Below are 16,806 nucleotides of genomic sequence, written 5' to 3'. Positions count from 1 at the left end.
CTGTCCCAGAAGGGGGGCTAACAAGGTTTTCTCCAATCACAGCTTGCAATGAAATTGATGCTTCTTTCCACCAATCATCGCCGAGTCGCGAGGGGGTTGTCGGGATGGGGGCCGGAGGCAACATGGAGCCCTCAGTGGAGTAAGGGTGAAGCTGCTGTTGCCGGCTGCTCCTTTTCTACCCCCACCATGTTGGTGCACTTATTTCGGGTCGGGATTCGGGGTAGCCCTGTCGCAGGCAAGCCACTACTATCCCTCCGCTTCCAGACATTCTCGGCCGTCAGGTAAAAAGGGACAAACCTACTGGGAGCGCGGACCATTGACCGGCCGGCAGGGCGTGGGGACCGCCGGGAGATGGAGTCCCGGGCTCGCGCAACGCCTGCTGGGAGTTATAGGCCGGCCCGGCCCGGGGTTGAATGTCATTCCCCCGGGGATTGGCCTCAATTATTTAAAGCGAGACTTGGGTGCCAGCAGGAGGCTCGGCGCGTCTGTATCTGCATGTGTGCTGGACGGAGGGGGCGCTCTGGCCGGTGACCACGCTAGGTCTCTTCCCACCAGCGGGCGCCGTGCTGCACAGGTGTCGGGCCCCCGTTTCCGGCCCCAGTCCTCGTTCTTGGAATTGGTCTGGCGATGTGGACAAAAATTACTAGTGTCCGGAGACATTTAGTATTGCTGTTGTTCCAAAAATTCAGTGTGAACTGAACAAAAATGGTTACTAAATCGGGATAGTTTCAGCAGAGATAGTCAGTTTGGTAACGCGTATGTATGTGTTCTTGTATGCTCTATACACGTTCGTCTCAAGAGAGAAAGACACAGGTGGGAAACGAACGTGTACCCTGAAACTGCCACTCCGCTGTAAATGCTTTATGAGAAGCGACTGATGCCTTTCTAATCCTGGAGTGAAGAACCCGAGAGCCAGGCAGGCAGCAGATTCGTAGGGGCGGGTGGATGTGGGCTTGTGTCCTTTGGAAAGCCCGTCTGACTGATGGAGGGCGAGATGGGCGGAGCTGCAGCTAGAAGTACCGGTGCTGGGAAGTAATCTGCCAGTTCTTGGCAGTGACCAAGCACTGCTTAGACCTTAGTTTGGAGAAGATGAGAAAAGCTGGAAAGTGGCCATGGTAAATTATTAAAAGGCTTGAAAACAGTCCTTAGGAAAAGAGTAAGGGTGTCGATGTTTTTTAACCAGAGCGAAACTCCAGAAAAGACATCAAACAACGTTTTACTATTTGTGTGTTCATAGTGTAGTGTTTTTAAAACGTCAGGCCACAACACAATAGTTCATAAAGTGAATTTAGTGAGTCTGAATCATTTAAAAGTGAATATAATGGAATAAGTGTTAAAAACAAAATAGGGGGACTTCTCTGGTGGCGCAGTGGTTAAGAATCTGCCTGCCAATGCAGGGGATATGGGTTCGATCCCTGGTCCGGAATGATCCTACATGCCGCGGAGCAACTAAGCCCCTGCACCACAACTACTGAGCCTGAGCTCTAGAACCCATGAGCTACAACTACTGAGCCCACATGCCACAAGTCCTAAAGCCCGCATGCCTAGAGCCCGTGCTCCACAACAAGAGAAGCCACCGCAACGAGAAGCCTGCGCACCGCAACCAAGAGTAGCCCCCACTCGCCGCAACTAGAGAAAGCCCACGCGCAGCAACGAAGACCCAATGCAGCCAAAAATAAATATATTAATTAATTAATTTTAAAAATTAGGGAGGGAATTCCCTGGTGGTCCAGTGGTTAGGACTTGGTGCTTTCACTGCCGGGGCCCGGGTTTAATCCTTCGTGGGGAAACTAAGAACCTGCGAGCCGCACAGGACAGCCAAAAAAAATGAGGGGAAGTACTGTTTTGTGAAGCATTTCAGTTTTCTGTGACATTGTGCCGGATCGCAAAGCAAAACATATTTGTTACTGTCATCCACAGTAAGTCTAAAGCTTTGCAAACACTGCAGCAGCGAGTCAGGGCAGCTTGTTCTGCATTTCTAATTAGAGCATGTGCTCGAGAAACATAACCATTTGCTGAACACTGTTATGTACCAGAGCTCTGCTAAGTGTTGGGGATACGGTGGTGAATAAGATAGGGCTTCCCGCCATCAAGGAATATATGGTTTAATGAGGAAGAGGGGCATTTACACAGGGCAGAAGGACATTGAGCTTCTCCGTTTATATTTTGGATAGATATAAAGTACACAGTGGAAGACAGGCAGGTGGATGGGGTCGGGGGAGGTGTAATATAGAGTTGGCAAGAAGCCCAGGCCTCCCTGAAACAAGGGAAGGTTGAGATGGAGTGTGTAGTTAGGAGGATCTGGAAATATGAAAGGCCATCATAGTAAAGAAGAAACCTTTCATCTATTTGTTTTTTAAAAGCCTCTCCTCATCAATAATCTCATTTGGATCTTTGATCGTCCTACCATATACTCTTGGCCAGATAACTTATGCTTCTAATAGGCCTCCCTATAGCCACTCCTGTCATTCTCCAGCTCACTCCCCTCTGCAGTGATCTTTAAAATGCAATTATGGGGACTTCCCTGGTGGCACAATGGTTAAGAATCCGCCTACCAATGCAGGGGACACGGGTTCAATCCCTGGTCTGGGAAGATCCCACATGCTGCGGAGCAGCTAAGCCCGCGAGCCACAACTACTGAGCCTGCGAGCCACAACTACTGAAGCCCGCGCACCTAGAGCCCGTGTTCTGCAACAAGAGAAGCCACTGCAATGAGAAGCCTGTGCACTGCAAGGAAGAGTAGCCCCCACTCGCAGCAGTGAAGACCCAACACAGCCAAAAATAAATAAATTTTTTAAAAAAATTTTTTAATAAAAAAATGCAATTATGATTATGGTCCTCGTTGCCCTCTCAAGTCCAGGTGTTTTAAAAGGACGGTAATGGCTCCCCCCACCCCACCCCCAGCCTCCAGCCTCGGCAAGCTTTGTCGTTAGTCGTTTGTACCCACACGCACACTAAAGCTTAACTACCACAGTGTAGTTACTCGGTCTGTACCGTTCACCCCCTCTTCCTGTTCCACAGCGCAGGGCACTGACGCACAGTAGGCTGCGGCCCTGTGTTGCCATCTGCAGGTACCGGAACTGCAGGAAAGGGGTGATCTTGGCCTATCCCAAGATGACAAGATACTACGTTATTTGGATTTTATTTCTTTTTCTTCCTTCAGCTGACAGAGAGGGCGTCTGTCACCCTTTCCTTCCTTGCCTTGTCACGTAAGCGCTCAAGGCCAGGAAGGAGACAGGGCGATGGGATATATAATAAGCTTCCGACCAGCGGTCAGAGACTTGGGTCCAGGCCTGGCCCTGCCACACATAACCTCGGGCTCATCACACATGGCAGCATAGGATGAGCCTGGATTCTGGAGTCAGACAGCAGGGCTCCTCTCTTGTCCTAGTTCTGCTGCTTGGGGACAAATGATTTCAGCTCTCAGCCCTGCAGGATTTTGTCATCTATCAAGTGAGAATACTGGCCTCTCCCTCCCAGGGATGTGAGGATCAAACAGAGTGGACTGATGACTTGGTGAGGTGCGGGGGCACTGTCCCTCTCCGAGCTGCATTCACTGGGAACTTCTGTGTTCTCCACTGTAAGAGGAGCGCCGTCCAGCTCTGATGTCCTGTGATTCTGAGAGAGCAGGGGTTGGAGATGGTCACTGGCTGGGGCCCGCCGTCTGAGAGGCGAGCCAGGGAGAACACCTTTGCCACTCGATTGCTCTCCACTGGGCGTGTTCATCTCAGAAACCGAGGTTGCTTCAGAGCCGCCCTGAGAAGGGCAGGGTGGGCCGTTGGGAGAGGAGCTGCTGCTCTCCAGAGGGCTGAGCCGAGAGCTCGGCCGCTTTGTTGTTCAGCTGGGGACCAGCTGGGCCCTCGAGCCCTCAGTGCCGTTCTCTCCCTGCAGGTCCCGCGATGGCCGCCCCAGCTCCTGCCTCCTCGGGGCCGTGGCCCGGCTGCAGCCCCAGCTCCGGGCCTGCCTCCCTCGAGCGCCCCCAGCTCCTGGCCGCAGCCCCTCTGCCTGGCTCTGGGTTGGGGGAGTCCTCCTGGGCCCCGTGATCCTGAGTAAGTGCCCCCGCCGCGGCCTTGTGGCACTCTGTGAGGCAGAAGCGGCCCCTCCGGCCTGCTCCGGACCCCGTGTCGTGGAGCCCCGCTTCAACTGGAAGCTCTTCTGGCAGTTTCTACACCCCCATCTGCTGGTCCTGGGGGCAGCCATCGTGGTGAGGTTTTCTCCCGCCCCGCCCCACGCCACGGACAGGGAAGAACCCAGCCAGGGGTTCGCGGAAGCCCCAGCCAGAGCCGCCTAGGGACAGCTTTCCTGCCTGGCCGAATCTCAGAGGAGACCTCGGGAAGCAGCGGGGCTGGGGGTCACCAGGAGGACCTGCACAGGGCAGCTGGGTGAACAGGGTCCAGGGGTCCCCTGGGGCTGGCAGCTGGGCTTTAACTCTCCGAGAGACACAGGAGCCCCCAAAGCGTGGGCAATAGTGGGAGAGGAAGGGCCGGGGTTAGGGAAGAGCGTGGTCCCCCTGTAAACGTCTGTCTCCCACCCCCCAAGCTGGCACTGGGCGCAGCACTGGTGAATGTGCAGATCCCCCTGCTTCTGGGTCAGCTGGTGGAGATCGTGGCCAAGTACACGAGGGACCACGTGGGCAGCTTCCTGACTGAGTCCCGGAACCTCAGCACCCACCTGCTCATCCTTTACGGCCTCCAGGTACAGCAGAAGGGAGGGCCCGGGGGCCGCCAGCGGAACCGCGCGGGCGCCCCTGAGATCCTGGCCTCTCTCCCAGGGCCTGCTGACCTTCGGGTACCTGGTGCTTCTGTCCCGCATCGGCGAGCGCATGGCTGCGGACATGCGGAGGGCCCTCTTCAGCAACCTGCTCCGGTACTGCCAGCCTCGGGATGTGGGGTGCAGTGGTGGCGGGGACCAAGCGGCCCTCGGGGGGGACTGGTGAATGCCTAGGGGCGGGGCCTCATACTGAGGTCGTGTCTCCCTCTTCTCCCCCACCCGCTGCCCCCGTGTCCCACTGCCAGACAAGACATTGCTTTCTTCGATGCTAAAAAGACAGGGCAGCTGGTAAGCCGATTGACAACTGACGTGCAGGAGTTTAAATCATCCTTCAAACTCGTCATCTCCCAGGTCAGCGCCCAGGTCCCCCCACGCTCACTCACACGCGCATGCTCCCTAGTGCGGATGCAGCAGGCCAGTCCTGCCCACTCCACCCCCCGCCCCACCCTTGGGCCCTGCGCCCAGGCTCATGCCGAAGCGAGAAGCCTGCTGTCTGGTGAGGGTGCGGGTGAGGGAAGAGGGACGTTCACAGCAGGAGGTGCCACGGCAGCGTCCGGGGTCGAGACAGGCTGTTTCTCTCCCGTTCTGAAATCCTACGTCCCCGGAAAACCGTCCCAAGAAGGAAGGCTCAGACGAGCCTGTCCTGGCCCAGCTTGCCCAGAGCAGAATCACCACGTTGCCCCCGGAACGCCGGGCACGCAGACAGGAGAGGGCGCGATGGCTTTCTGCTCTGTTCCTGATGTCCTCTCCTCTTCCCCCCGCGTTGTCACTGACCCCTAGCCGTCCCTGGGCGGCATCACCAGGCAATTCTCTCTTTTTTTATTTTTTGGCCGCGCCTCATAGCTTGTGGGATCTTAGTTCCCCGACCAGGGATTGAACCTGGGCCCCGCAGTGAAAGCACCAAGTCCCGACCGCTGGACGGCCAGGGAATTCCCCAGGCGATTCTCGTTCTGTTCAGTTTCTAGAGCAGAAGAGAATAAAAGTGGGATTTGTCCCAGGGGAGGATGCCTCGGTCTGCAGGCATTCTCCTCACGCCTGCGCATCAGGAAGGGGTTACGCTCTGTGACCAGTGGACTGTCGGTTGGCCTCCCGGGGGTCAGACCTATGGCCTTGGCCTTGTGAGTGGAGAGCTAGCTGTAGCCAGCTGACTCTTGCCGAGTTCCCCACATCATGTTGCTGATGCCAGACGCCCTCCTGTCCGCTCCCCAGGGGCTGCGCAGCTTCACGCAGGTGGCCGGCTGCCTGGTGTCCCTGTCCATGCTCTCCACGCGCCTCACCCTGCTGCTGATGGTGGCCACGCCTGCCCTGATGGGCGCTGGCACCCTCATGGGGTCAGCTCTCAGAAAATTGTCTCGCCAGTGTCAGGAGCAGGTACCAGCATTCCCGCCCGTCCTCTTCTCTGCCCTGTACTCCTCTGTCACCCCTCCGTGTCTCCATCCCGGCACCCTGACTCCTGGACTCCCCGCAGGTCGCCAGGGCAACGGGTGTGGCAGATGAGGCCCTGGGCAACGTACGGACCGTGCGAGCCTTCGCCATGGAGCAGCGGGAAGAGGAGTGAGTGCCGGGCGGGGGTGGAGCCCAAAGCGGTGGCAGGGGGGTGGCCTCCCCAGATGCACCTCCCCCCACCGCAGCCTGCCTGCTTCCTGAGGGCTGGGCTCGGCTTCTGTCGCAGACGCTATGGAGCGGAGCTGGGGGGGTCCCGCTCTAAGGCAGAGGAGCTGGGCAGAGGCATCGCCTTGTTCCAGGGGCTCTCCAGTATCGCCTTCAACTGTGAGTGAGCGAGGCCCTGCCGGGGGTCCTGGGCTGTGGCTTGGGCTGAGCTCGGAGGAGCGAAGGACGGGTCCCAGCAGGGCGGGCAACGGGCAGCTCTCCACCTGCTCGAGGTCCTTCACATGTCTCTCGAGGGCCAGTCAGCCGGCCTCTGGAGGCTGCTGCCGCCGGCAGGCAGTGGGCAGGGAGACCCAGTGTCACAGCCGAGCCGTGTACAGCGCGCTGCTGGGCCGCCCCCGAGGGAGCCGTGGAGGTGCCCCCAACCCACTCGTTGCCAGATGACGAGACAGAGGCAGAGACCACTCAAGTGACTTACCTGAAGTCCAGTCAGTGGGGAGCACAGCAGGGACTGGCACTGGGGACCAGCACGTGGGCCAGGCTCTGTCTTCTGCCCTCCGCTGCTTCCTCCTTGAACCCCTGTCCTTGCCCCACTCAGGCATGGTCTTGGGCACCCTGTTTATTGGGGGCTCCCTCGTGGCCGGACAGCAGCTGACGGGGGGAGACCTCATGTCCTTCCTGGTGGCCTCCCAGACAGTGCAGAGGTGAGTGTGGGGCCGTTCCCTTTCCTAAGGGGCCCAGCTGGGCCAGGGGCCGGGGGTGCCAGTCTGCTGCGGGGACAGCTACCAGGTCCCCTGGCGAAGCTCAGGGCTGGGGCTGGGGAGCCCCTGCCTTCGTCCAGAGCCCGCTCGGGGCTCCCAGCAGCCCCTGCAGCCTAACTCGCTGACCGTACACTCGGAGGCGCAGTTGCCGTCTTCGCCTTCCAGGCAGTTCCTCGATGAGCCTTTTTTTTGTCCTTTTTTCTTTTCCTTTGGCCACACCGCGTGACATGTGAGATCCTAGTCCCCCGACCAGGGATCGAACCCATGCTCCCTGCGGTGGAAGCACGGAGTCTTAACCACTGGACCGCGGGGAAGTCCCAAGCCTTTTTCTTTTTCTTTCTTTTTTCGTGGCTGCGTTGGGTTTTCGTTGCTGAGTGGGAGCTACTTTTAGTTGCAGTGCTCAGGCTTCTCATTGTGGTGGCTTCTCGTTGCAGAGCACGGGCTCTAGGCACACAGGCTTCAGGAGTTGTGGCTCGCGAGCTCTAGAGCGCAGACTCAGTAGTTGTGGCGCACGGGCTTAGTTGCTCCGTGGCATGTGGGATCTTCCCAGACCAGGGCTCGAACCCATGTCCCCTGCATTGGCAGGCAGATTCTTTTTTTTTTTTTGCTGTATGCAGGCCTCTCACTGTTGTGGCCTCTCCCATTGCGGAGCACAGGCTCCGGACACGCAGGCTCAGCGGCCATGGCTCACAGGCCCAGCCGTTCCGCGGCACGTGGGATCCTCCCAGACCGGGGCACAAACCCGTGCTCCCTGCATCGGCAGGTGGACTCTCAACCACTGCGCCACCAGGGAAGCCCGACACGCTTTTTAAGAGCTGGCCTCCCACCCTCTGCCTGACCTTCCCCTGCAGGTCCTACCCTGCTGGCTCACTGGATCCCATCTGCCCGCAGGCACCAGAGCTCCCCGCTGGCTCTGCCACAAGAGTGCCCCGGGTGGGCCTGCTCCCCTCCCCTGTCCCTTCCAAGCTAAGTTCCTAGCAGTTCCTTCTGCTGTTTCTCCTCACTGTTTCCCCGCCATATACCATGTATACCAAAACACATAAAACATAAATATGTGTTAGATAAACAATTACAGTAAATATGGTAAAATAAATAATTGAAGAGTGGGGGGGCTCCCCTGGTGGCGCAGTGGTTGAGAGTCCGCCTGCCGATGCAGGGGGCACGGGTTCATGCCCCGGTCCGGGAAGATCCCACATGCCGCGGAGCGGCTGGGCCCGTGAGTCATGGCCGCTGAGCCTGCGCGTCCGGAGCCTGTGCTCCGCAACGGGAGAGGCCACAACAGTGAGAGGCCCGCGTACCGCAAAAAAAAAGAAAAAGAAAGAAAGAAAGAAATACAAGTTAGATAAGCAATTACCGTAAATATGGTAGAATAAATAATTGAAGAGTGAAGACCTGTGTTAGCAACCAGCCACGTCCAGAAGATAGAACATCAGCTCAGACGCCCCTCTGGGTCCCTTCCTCGTTATTCCCGACGCCGACGGTCCTTGTGTCATGGCTCTGCCCCGTGGCTTACCACCTGTGCGAGTGTCCGCCGTTTCTTCCAGAATCCCTCACCATCAGCCTTATTAATGTTGTCCTGGGCAGAATGGAGCTAAGCTGGAGGCAGGCAGGTAGAAAAGACTCCCTTTCTCAGCCCCAGACCCAGCATTCCACAAAGACCAGATACCACCCATTTCTGCTCAGTGCTTCCTAATCTGGGCCCATTCAGACCCTCTCTTGTCCTGGGCAGCCTCACCCCTCCTTCCCGCAGGCCCAGGAACTGATCCCTGGTGGCCTTGGGACTAAGAAGGTCTGGCTGTTCCGAGGTGGAACTTGGGCGGCCCCCTGCTGCCCCTCCCCCGGTGCTGACCCAGACAAGCACCACTGGCTCCCTTCACGGTCACCCTACTGTGCTCAACGGGGCAGGGGCAGGGGCAGAAAGTCTCCCCCGGCAGACGGCAGCCCCCCGTCCCAGGCCTGGCCCCGCTCCCTCAGACTTGCCTTGCCCTGGGCCCCTCCCCTTCATGGCCTGCGTCCAGACCCTTTCCTTTCCTCCCCGCTGCACTGCCTAGCCCGTTGGCAGAGCCGTGTCACAGACTTCAGAGAGCCTGTCTCGCAGGCTGCTAGGTGCTAGGTGGGGCGGCTTCCCCAGCCACAGGCCTCAGGCGCAGACTAACTTGCTGTCCTGGCTCTTCTCGGGAAGTTCTCCGGGCGTTTCCTTGCGGGCTCCCCCCCTCCCCCACCCCCGGTGCTGGGAGAAGTGAGATCCTAGGGAGTCAGTCTTGCCTCCTCTTCTCTTCGAGAAGAACCCGCATGCACAATCGGAGACGCACAGTCACGGGCTGGCCTGGCCCGTGACTAAGCGGGGGGCCGGTGACTCAGGAGTAGTGACTCACCTTCCTCCTAGCACGGCAGCCCCGCACGACGATGAGGAGGTGACCCACCGTCTGGACAGATGGACACTTGCCCCTCTGCTCACACAGGGCGGAGCCCGTGATGACATGTCCTCAGGGAATTTTGAGTTCCCTCTGTGGTCCAATGTCTTCTGTTTCCTTCTTTCTCTAGAAGGAGTAACATGCTTTTTTCCACCTTCCTTAGCCCTTGCTTCCCCCGGGAGTGGACAGCGCTAGGTCTGACCCCCTTGGTGGGCCTCACAGCCCCTCCCTGCAGGCTGCGGGCAGCGTGGAGTCCGGCCCCGCCGCGCCCTGTGCCTGCCTTCCCTGTTTCCTCCCTGGAGCCCGGCCCTCAGGTACTGATGACTGTCAGCCCATCCGGGCCAGGAGGGAGCGTGGCCCTGAAAGGAGAAGTTACTTGCCAGGAGACCTCCCCGGTGGTGCCGGATTCCAGGGCGTCTAGGGCCCCAGTTTTCGGGAACTACCTCTGCGTTTGGCTTCCGGCCGCCTGTTTCCTCGCCTCACCCAACACGTCCCCCACGCAGCTGAGACCCAGACCTGCCCCTCTGGCGCTGGCCCGCCTTCTCTCAGGCCCTCCTCATCCCCCTCTTTCAACCCTCCTCTTTTACTCGCAGGTCCATGGCCAACCTCTCTGTCCTGTTTGGCCAGGTGAGTGGCAGAGCTGGGTGGGTCCAAGGATGTGGATGCGGTGCCTGGGCTGGAATCCCGTCAGCCACTGATGTCACTTGTGTGCCGTGGGAATTGGGTGTCCGGCGGAGGGGATACGACAAGCCCCTCCCCCACTGCCAAGTGGGAGTCCAGGAGGTGCTGCCCATTCCCTGGGACCCCATGCCTCCCTCACGCAGACTTTAACCCCCCTCCCCAGGTGGTGCGGGGGCTCAGTGCAGGCAGCCGGGTCTTCGAGTACATGACGCTGAGCCCGCGCATCCCACTGTCCGGGGGCCACTGCATCCCCAGGGAGCACCTGCGCGGCTCCATCACCTTTCACAACGTCTGCTTCAGGTTAGCGTCAGTGCTGGGCGCAGGGGTATTTCTCTGCGGGTTGAGGGCAGGAGAGGGAGCCTGTCTGGGGACCTGTGGGTCAATGTCTCCCTCTAAGTAAGCCCCCCTTGGGGGTGCAGGGAGACTTTGGGAGGGACCCGGGCAACAAGGGGCCAGGAACCCGGTCTGACTGAGGGTCTCTTGGTTCCTCCCAGTTACCCCTGCCGTCCCGGCTTCCAGGTGCTCAGAGACTTCACCCTCACGCTGCCCCCGGGCAAGATTGTGGCCCTGGTGGGCCAGTCCGGGGGAGGTAAGAGGAGCCCGCCACCCTCCCACCTGTGACTTCTCCCTGTGGGAGCCACTCAGTGTGGAAGGAGGGGCCCCTCCACTGCCACCGGGGGCGTCCCTGTCCCGGACATGCTCCAGAAACCCATGCCCCCCTCCCGAACCCCCAGGAAAGACCACCGTGGCTTCCCTGCTTGAGCGCTTCTACGACCCCACGGCGGGCATGGTGACGCTGGATGGGCAGGACCTGCGCACCCTCGACCCCTCCTGGCTCCGGGGTCAGGTCATCGGCTTCATCAGCCAGGTGCCTGCTTCTCTCAGTCCCTGCGGCCTGGGCCCCTCCCCCTTCCCAGCCCCGTCACCTGCTGCTCTCCTGGGGGCACGGGGGTGAGCTGGCTCTCTTCACCAGTCCCCAGCGTTCACTGGGGTCCCAGCGACTGCAGCTCTGCCCTTGGAACCCTGTTCCTCGATGTAAAAGGTCCAAGCAGGTGGAAATGGGGTGGCCGTTTTAGGATCCCTGGGTTCTGTGGTGTCCAGAAGGTCTGCACACCCACACAGTGTTGCCGGGCACTGCTGGTGGCTCACCCACCAACCAAGGCCCCGCAGCCCCGCTCTGAAGCTCTCAGCCCCACTGCTTTCCCAGCGAGCGTCCACCTCCCCCCACCCCCCATGTGTGGATAGAGGGCGCCCTTTTGGCAGGAGAAAGCCAAATTGTAAAACCCTTCCCTGCCCATCTCCCCAGAGACGGGGGACCCTGCCGGGCCAGCTGGCCTTGCTCTCCCAGCCGCCTTCCCGCTCCCTTTCTCAAGGGGCTCCATGCCATGCAGGAGCTCGGCTTCTTCCCCCTTTGATGGACCTCTCTGTGTTTGACCTGTAACTTTGAACTGCCCCTACCTGCCCTCCAAGTGGTCCTGTTCTGGCCGAAACAGCTTCTGCTGATGCGCCCCTCAGAGGTTCAGGGCAAAATCAGAATGTTTCCAGTGGACCCTCCACCTCCCACCCCTAGGAGCCAGTCCTGTTCGGAACAACAATCATGGAGAACATCCGTTTCGGGAAGCTGGACGCCTCCGACGAAGAGGTTTACGCAGCTGCCCGGGAAGCCAATGCACATGAGTTCATCACCAGCTTCCCTGAGGGATACAACACCGTCGTGGGTGAGTTCAGAGACAGCATCCTGCTGGGGTCCGCGGGGCCCACGTGCGAGGCTGGGATCCGGGGGGCAGGAACACAGTCACAGCATCGGGGAAGACCAGACAACAACCATGGCCGAGTGGGACAGAGGCGACTCTGTGGGGACAGGGGAGACGAGGCCCATGCAGTTCAGGCACAGGCAGCCTGCAGGGACAGGAGCGTGACGGAGGGCAGGGGCACAAGTGATCCGTGACGTGGGGACTCTTCAGAGCTCGCCACGTCAGCACCCAAGACCTGACCAGAAGCAAGGGGGTGTTACCTCCTTGTAATTGTTTATCCTTCAACGAAAGGTGCTCCCCCGGGCTCTCCGTAGGGGTGGGTTTGGTGGAGCCAGTGTGTCTTCTAACTTACCCAGAAGAGGGCTCTGGTGGTTCTGGAGCGTTGCAGCGTTGCAGCACCGCACTGGAGTCTTCGCAGTGCGGCCTGCACTTCGTGTGCTCCTCTCAGAGGCCTTTTTTTCAGCCTTTGGGCTCATGTTTATCGTCCAGGGTCTCTTGGCTCTGTTGCAGAATGTTCCAGCATATCTCACGGCACAGGCATATCCAAGGTTCTCAACTCCTCTCGAAACCTAGTCCTGAGCCTGGCTGAGCTTAGCCTTCGAGTGGCGCCCCCTCTGTGGGTAGCCGTCCTTCGTGTTCCGTGTTACTCACTGCTCGGATTCCTGCGGACCCCGCCCTGACGGGAGGAGCCGGGCCCACTCCTCTCTCGTGCGCGCGCATTGTACCCCTGACCCGTGCACTCGCGGGTTGCCCGGGGCTGCAGCCTGCCCCCCTGCTCTGTGACTGCAGAGTCACCTGAAGCTCTCTTTGGCAACCAGGCTGCCACCTCTGCTGTTCTCTGTGGGCATTTTGGACCCCACTATGGTCTTCCCAGAATGCCCAGGTGGGTTTTGAATCCCACTGTTCTGCCACCCCCTACCCCACCGCAGGAGTCACATCTGGATCCTGGATGTCCCCACAGCAGCAGAGAGCCAGGAGGCCAGGAGAAGGCGGCTAGCGCTGCAGGGCCAGGGCAGGGGGTGGGACCCAGGCCCGTCATGGCTCCGAGCCCCTGCCCTGGTGTGTGGGTGGAGCTCAGCGACACCTCTGGGCATCCCTGAGCCCTGCTGCGTTCACGACCCGTCGTCGTGTGAGTGCCGTGCACGTTTGCACGGGGACGTGGGATCGTGTTGCCACCAGGCATCACCCCTGCCCTCAGAGAGGCAGGACGAATGCGCACAGGGCCGGAGCAGGGCCCTGAGGGGCCAGGTGGGAAGCGCCAGACGGCCGGTGACCATCTGCAGGGCCGCCCCCCAGTGCAGAGCTGAGCGCCACTCCAGGCCCCGCCCTATCCCCTCCCTCCCCAGGCGAGCGGGGCGCAACCCTGTCTGGTGGCCAGAAGCAGCGCCTGGCCATCGCCCGAGCCCTCGTCAAGCAGCCCTTAGTGCTGATCTTGGATGAGGCGACCAGCGCACTGGACTCGGAGTCTGAGAGGCTGGTGCAGGAGGCCCTGGACCGCGCCAGCGCTGGCCGCACCGTGCTGGTCATCGCCCACCGGCTCAGCACCGTGCGTGGGGCCCACCAGATCGTCGTCATGGCCCACGGCCGGGTCTGCGAGGTCAGCTGGGGCCCGGGGAGCAGGTCAGGGGGCTCAGCCACGGACACAGTGGGACGGGCGGCTCAGCTGAGCTGTGTGAGGGTCTGGCCTGGCCCTGGGGCCTTGGGCTCGTAGTCTGAAAGCAGCACCCGTGTGGATTCAGGAGTTCCTGCCCTTTGATAAGCCCTGGCCTCTCGGGGCCCCAGCTTCTTCCTCTGTCCCCTGGGGTGGGGCAGTGAGTGGAGCTGCAGCGTGGCTCCCAGGATCAAAGGCGAAAGTTCTCAGAGACGTGTTCGCTGCTGGGGGAGGGGCCCAGGGGCTGAGGCACAGAAGAGGCCGCACCAGGGACCCTGATCAGGGCCCAGGCAGGAGCAGCCCAGAGGCTGCGTCTGCAGCAGGGCTTGGGGGCTGTATGGGGCCCGGCTCACAGCCCCCTGGCCACTCGCGCTGGGCGAGGGGCACTGGGCCTTGTAAGAAAGACAGGGGGACCCAGATGCTCTTCCACGATCTAGCTCAGCTGACAAATACAGATGCGCCAGTGGCAATCCGTAATCAGCTGTGCTTTGGTTTCATACTCGCCTCAGGACTGACGCTGGCTTAGGTGAAGCCGTGCCCAACGGCTCATGAGAAGCTGGCCCTCCAAGGGCTCTGAACTCTGAGCTGGGTTGGGGTGACCGTCTGCCCCTCTTCCTCTCTCCAGGTGGGGACCCATGAGGAGCTCCTAAAGAAGGGCAGGCTCTATTCGGAGCTCATCCGGAGACAGGCCCTAGATGCCCCGCCTCTTGAGACGCCCAGGGGCCACGGGAAGCAGCACCCCAAGTCCTGAGAGGTCTGGTCACCGCCGTGCATCCGTGCCCAGGGCCAGGGCTCAGCTCGGGGGGGATCCCGGGCACCGAGCCCCCAGGTGGGCCAGCATGCTGGGGTGGGGGCTACTGCCATCGCTCCCCTGCTCGCAGCGAAACCCGGGCCAGGCGCTGGGCTGGGGGAGGTTGGGCGCACTCCTCCTGCCAGAGCTGAGAGCCCCTGGCTGCACGGCGGGCCCCTGCTCTGTCCCCTCCCTTTGCCAAGCCCTCCCCAACCCCTCTCCCAGCCCTGCCGAGCCTCCCCCTGTACCCGACAGGCTAAAGGTGTGCAGGCCGCAGCTGCAGGGAATTTTCACAAGTCAGCACCGGGGGTGGGAGTAGGGACTCGCCCCAGGATTCGTCCCACACCCGTACCAGGACCTCGGCCTCCTCTGCGGAATCCCGACAGGCCTCTCAGGGCCCTGCGAGAAGGCGCCCACCCACTGAGCCAGCCCTTCAAACCCGCAGCCCACATCTTGGGAACAACTTCCCTTCCTTCTCCTTGTGCCTTTACACAGTCCTTTCTCTAGATTGTGCCCTCCCCCCATCTAAACAGGACGGGGGCCTAACAGGCCCCCTGGCTCTTGGGGAGGGCGAGGAGGGGCGGGCAGCTGTGGTCTGATCCACAAGAGGTTCTACCCCAGCCCCGTGCGCCTTGAGCCCGTCATCCGGTGAGATTGTGGACCGCCGCCCTCTATGTGAGGACACTTACCTCTGAAAGGGACAGAAGAGGACATGCACCCCCAAGCTCCAGCCACGGGACGTCCAGTGCTAACAGTCACCACAGCACTGAGGAGCGGCTCATGCTAAGCCCCTTGGGCTGACAGAATACAAAATCCGTCCGGCAAGGAGCGGTCCCTGCCCGACCGGCCTCCCTGGCGTGGTCAGACGGGGTCCCTGGAGCAGGTGGGACCAGAGCCTCACTTTGAAAGAGGATAGGCCAGCTGCCCAGGTGGCACAAGCCCTGTGACCCCAAAGCTGTGAATGGGGTGGGGCTGGACTCTTGTCTGCTTCTGGGGACCTAAGAGCAGCCAGGGTTTGCCCCCAGCCCTGGTCAGCTCCTAGAACCGGGCACCCCTCCTGCCTTGGTTCTGCTCGTGTCACATCCCATCAGGAAACCTTCCCCCTTCACAGCCACGTCTGGGCTGAAGACTCCATCATGAGTCCTGCACCCTGGCTTGAGAAAGAGGGGCCGCCCATGCTGGACCTTCAAGGCCAGCCAGACCTTTTGGATTTATCCCGTGGCATAGAAGGACGATGCCATGTTTCAGGGGTTGGCAGCAGGGGCAGCTGTGGCTGGAGGCCAGCCTGGAGGAGGCTGCAGCGGCTCAGCTGAGAGTGCCCACAGCTTCTTCTGGGTGTGGTTTAGGACCAGGTGCTACTTTAGGGAAATATCCCAGGGCCAAAGCCACCCTGGTTTCATGCGCTGCTTTCTTAATGATGAGAGGTCGCACCCCAGGGCAGGCCTGGCCCGGGAAGCAGAGCACGGGCTAGCTCCAGGTCGCTTTGCCACTAAACGCCTCCCTAGTGAGGGCAGCCAAGGGCAGGCCTCAACTCCCCGGCCGAGTCCACGCTGGCCTGCCTGGCCCCTCCCGGCCGAGGCCAACTCGTGCTCTACCAGCAGCAGCCGCGGCCTCCAGCCACCCAGACGTCTTCTGACACCAGATTCTAGGTCTCTCCTTACCCCTGCAGGGTGGCCTCTCCAAATCCTGCCCCCCCCCACATCCCCTCTTTAGGGAAGTGGTGAGATCCATGGCGACCCCTGAGCTGGAAGGCCCTGCGGTCAGCTGCACACTTGCTGTGTAGCCTTAACCTCAGCCTTGGCTCCTGCAGCTATTCCACGCAGACCGTAAACCTAGCTGCACTTAATTTCGCGAGCTTCTTTTAAGAGTTTAATTAGAATAATCTGTGGTAAAGTACTTAGCCTCAGAAGCTGGTTACATCTGTGCAATAAACCCTGTTATTCACTCCTTCAAGGTGTGTGTTCATTAAGCACCTGCTGTGTGCCGCCCTGTCTGCCGGGGTGGGGGCGGTGAGGACGTCCCTGCCCCCGTGAGACCTGCGGCGGTCTCATCAGGAGGACGGACAGGAGGCCAGGCGATCACAGCGCGACGTGATCATGTTCAGTTGGCGAACTACGTTCCACTCACTGCCGAGAGCCCATGGACCCTCGCCTCTAATGCTTTGTGGAGGGGCACGGAGTAGAAATAAATTGCAGTAAATAAATTAGTGGAGATAAATCTGCTTTCTCTCAGGCCTGCAGTGCAACTCCCAGCTCCACGGGGGCGGGTGAGCGTTTAACCCAACGCAGGGCTTGACGCCAGTGAGGAGCAGCCCTGACAGTCCTCCGCGACAGCGGCAGCGCTCTGCAGCTGCCTCCCGTCCCTCGTACCTTGGATT

General features: G+C 60.3%; 1 protein-coding gene across 2 annotated transcripts; it reads left to right on the top strand.

Annotated features, from left to right (window-relative positions):
- The first annotated feature begins 108 nt into the window (after positions 1–108).
- On the top strand, positions 109–16,382 carry ABCB8 (ATP binding cassette subfamily B member 8). Of its 2 annotated transcripts, XM_027101503.1 has the most exons (16): positions 110–281; positions 3,892–4,204; positions 4,540–4,695; positions 4,772–4,866; positions 5,016–5,121; positions 5,980–6,141; positions 6,239–6,324; positions 6,443–6,540; positions 6,977–7,082; positions 10,147–10,180; positions 10,398–10,534; positions 10,729–10,823; positions 10,969–11,102; positions 11,805–11,952; positions 13,335–13,585; positions 14,265–16,382. In XM_027101503.1, the coding sequence occupies exons 1-16, from the start codon at positions 187–189 to the stop codon at positions 14,388–14,390; spliced, it is 2,142 nt and encodes a 713-aa protein (XP_026957304.1). In that variant the 5' UTR covers positions 110–186; the 3' UTR covers positions 14,391–16,382. The 2 variants fall into 2 exon arrangements, with proteins under 2 accessions (XP_026957305.1, XP_026957304.1); XM_027101504.1 differs by lacking the exons at positions 6,443–6,540; positions 10,147–10,180 and having other exon boundaries at positions 109–281.
- The last annotated feature ends 424 nt before the right edge of the window (positions 16,383–16,806 follow it).

This window comes from Aethalodelphis obliquidens, unplaced genomic scaffold (genome assembly GCF_003676395.1).
Source record: "Aethalodelphis obliquidens isolate GAN/ISIS:26980383/991018 unplaced genomic scaffold, ASM367639v1 scaffold5, whole genome shotgun sequence".
NCBI classification, from domain to species: Eukaryota; Metazoa; Chordata; class Mammalia; order Artiodactyla; family Delphinidae; genus Aethalodelphis; species Aethalodelphis obliquidens.
Note: the sequence above shows the minus strand (reverse complement) of the source record. Positions and strands in the feature narration are given on the sequence as shown.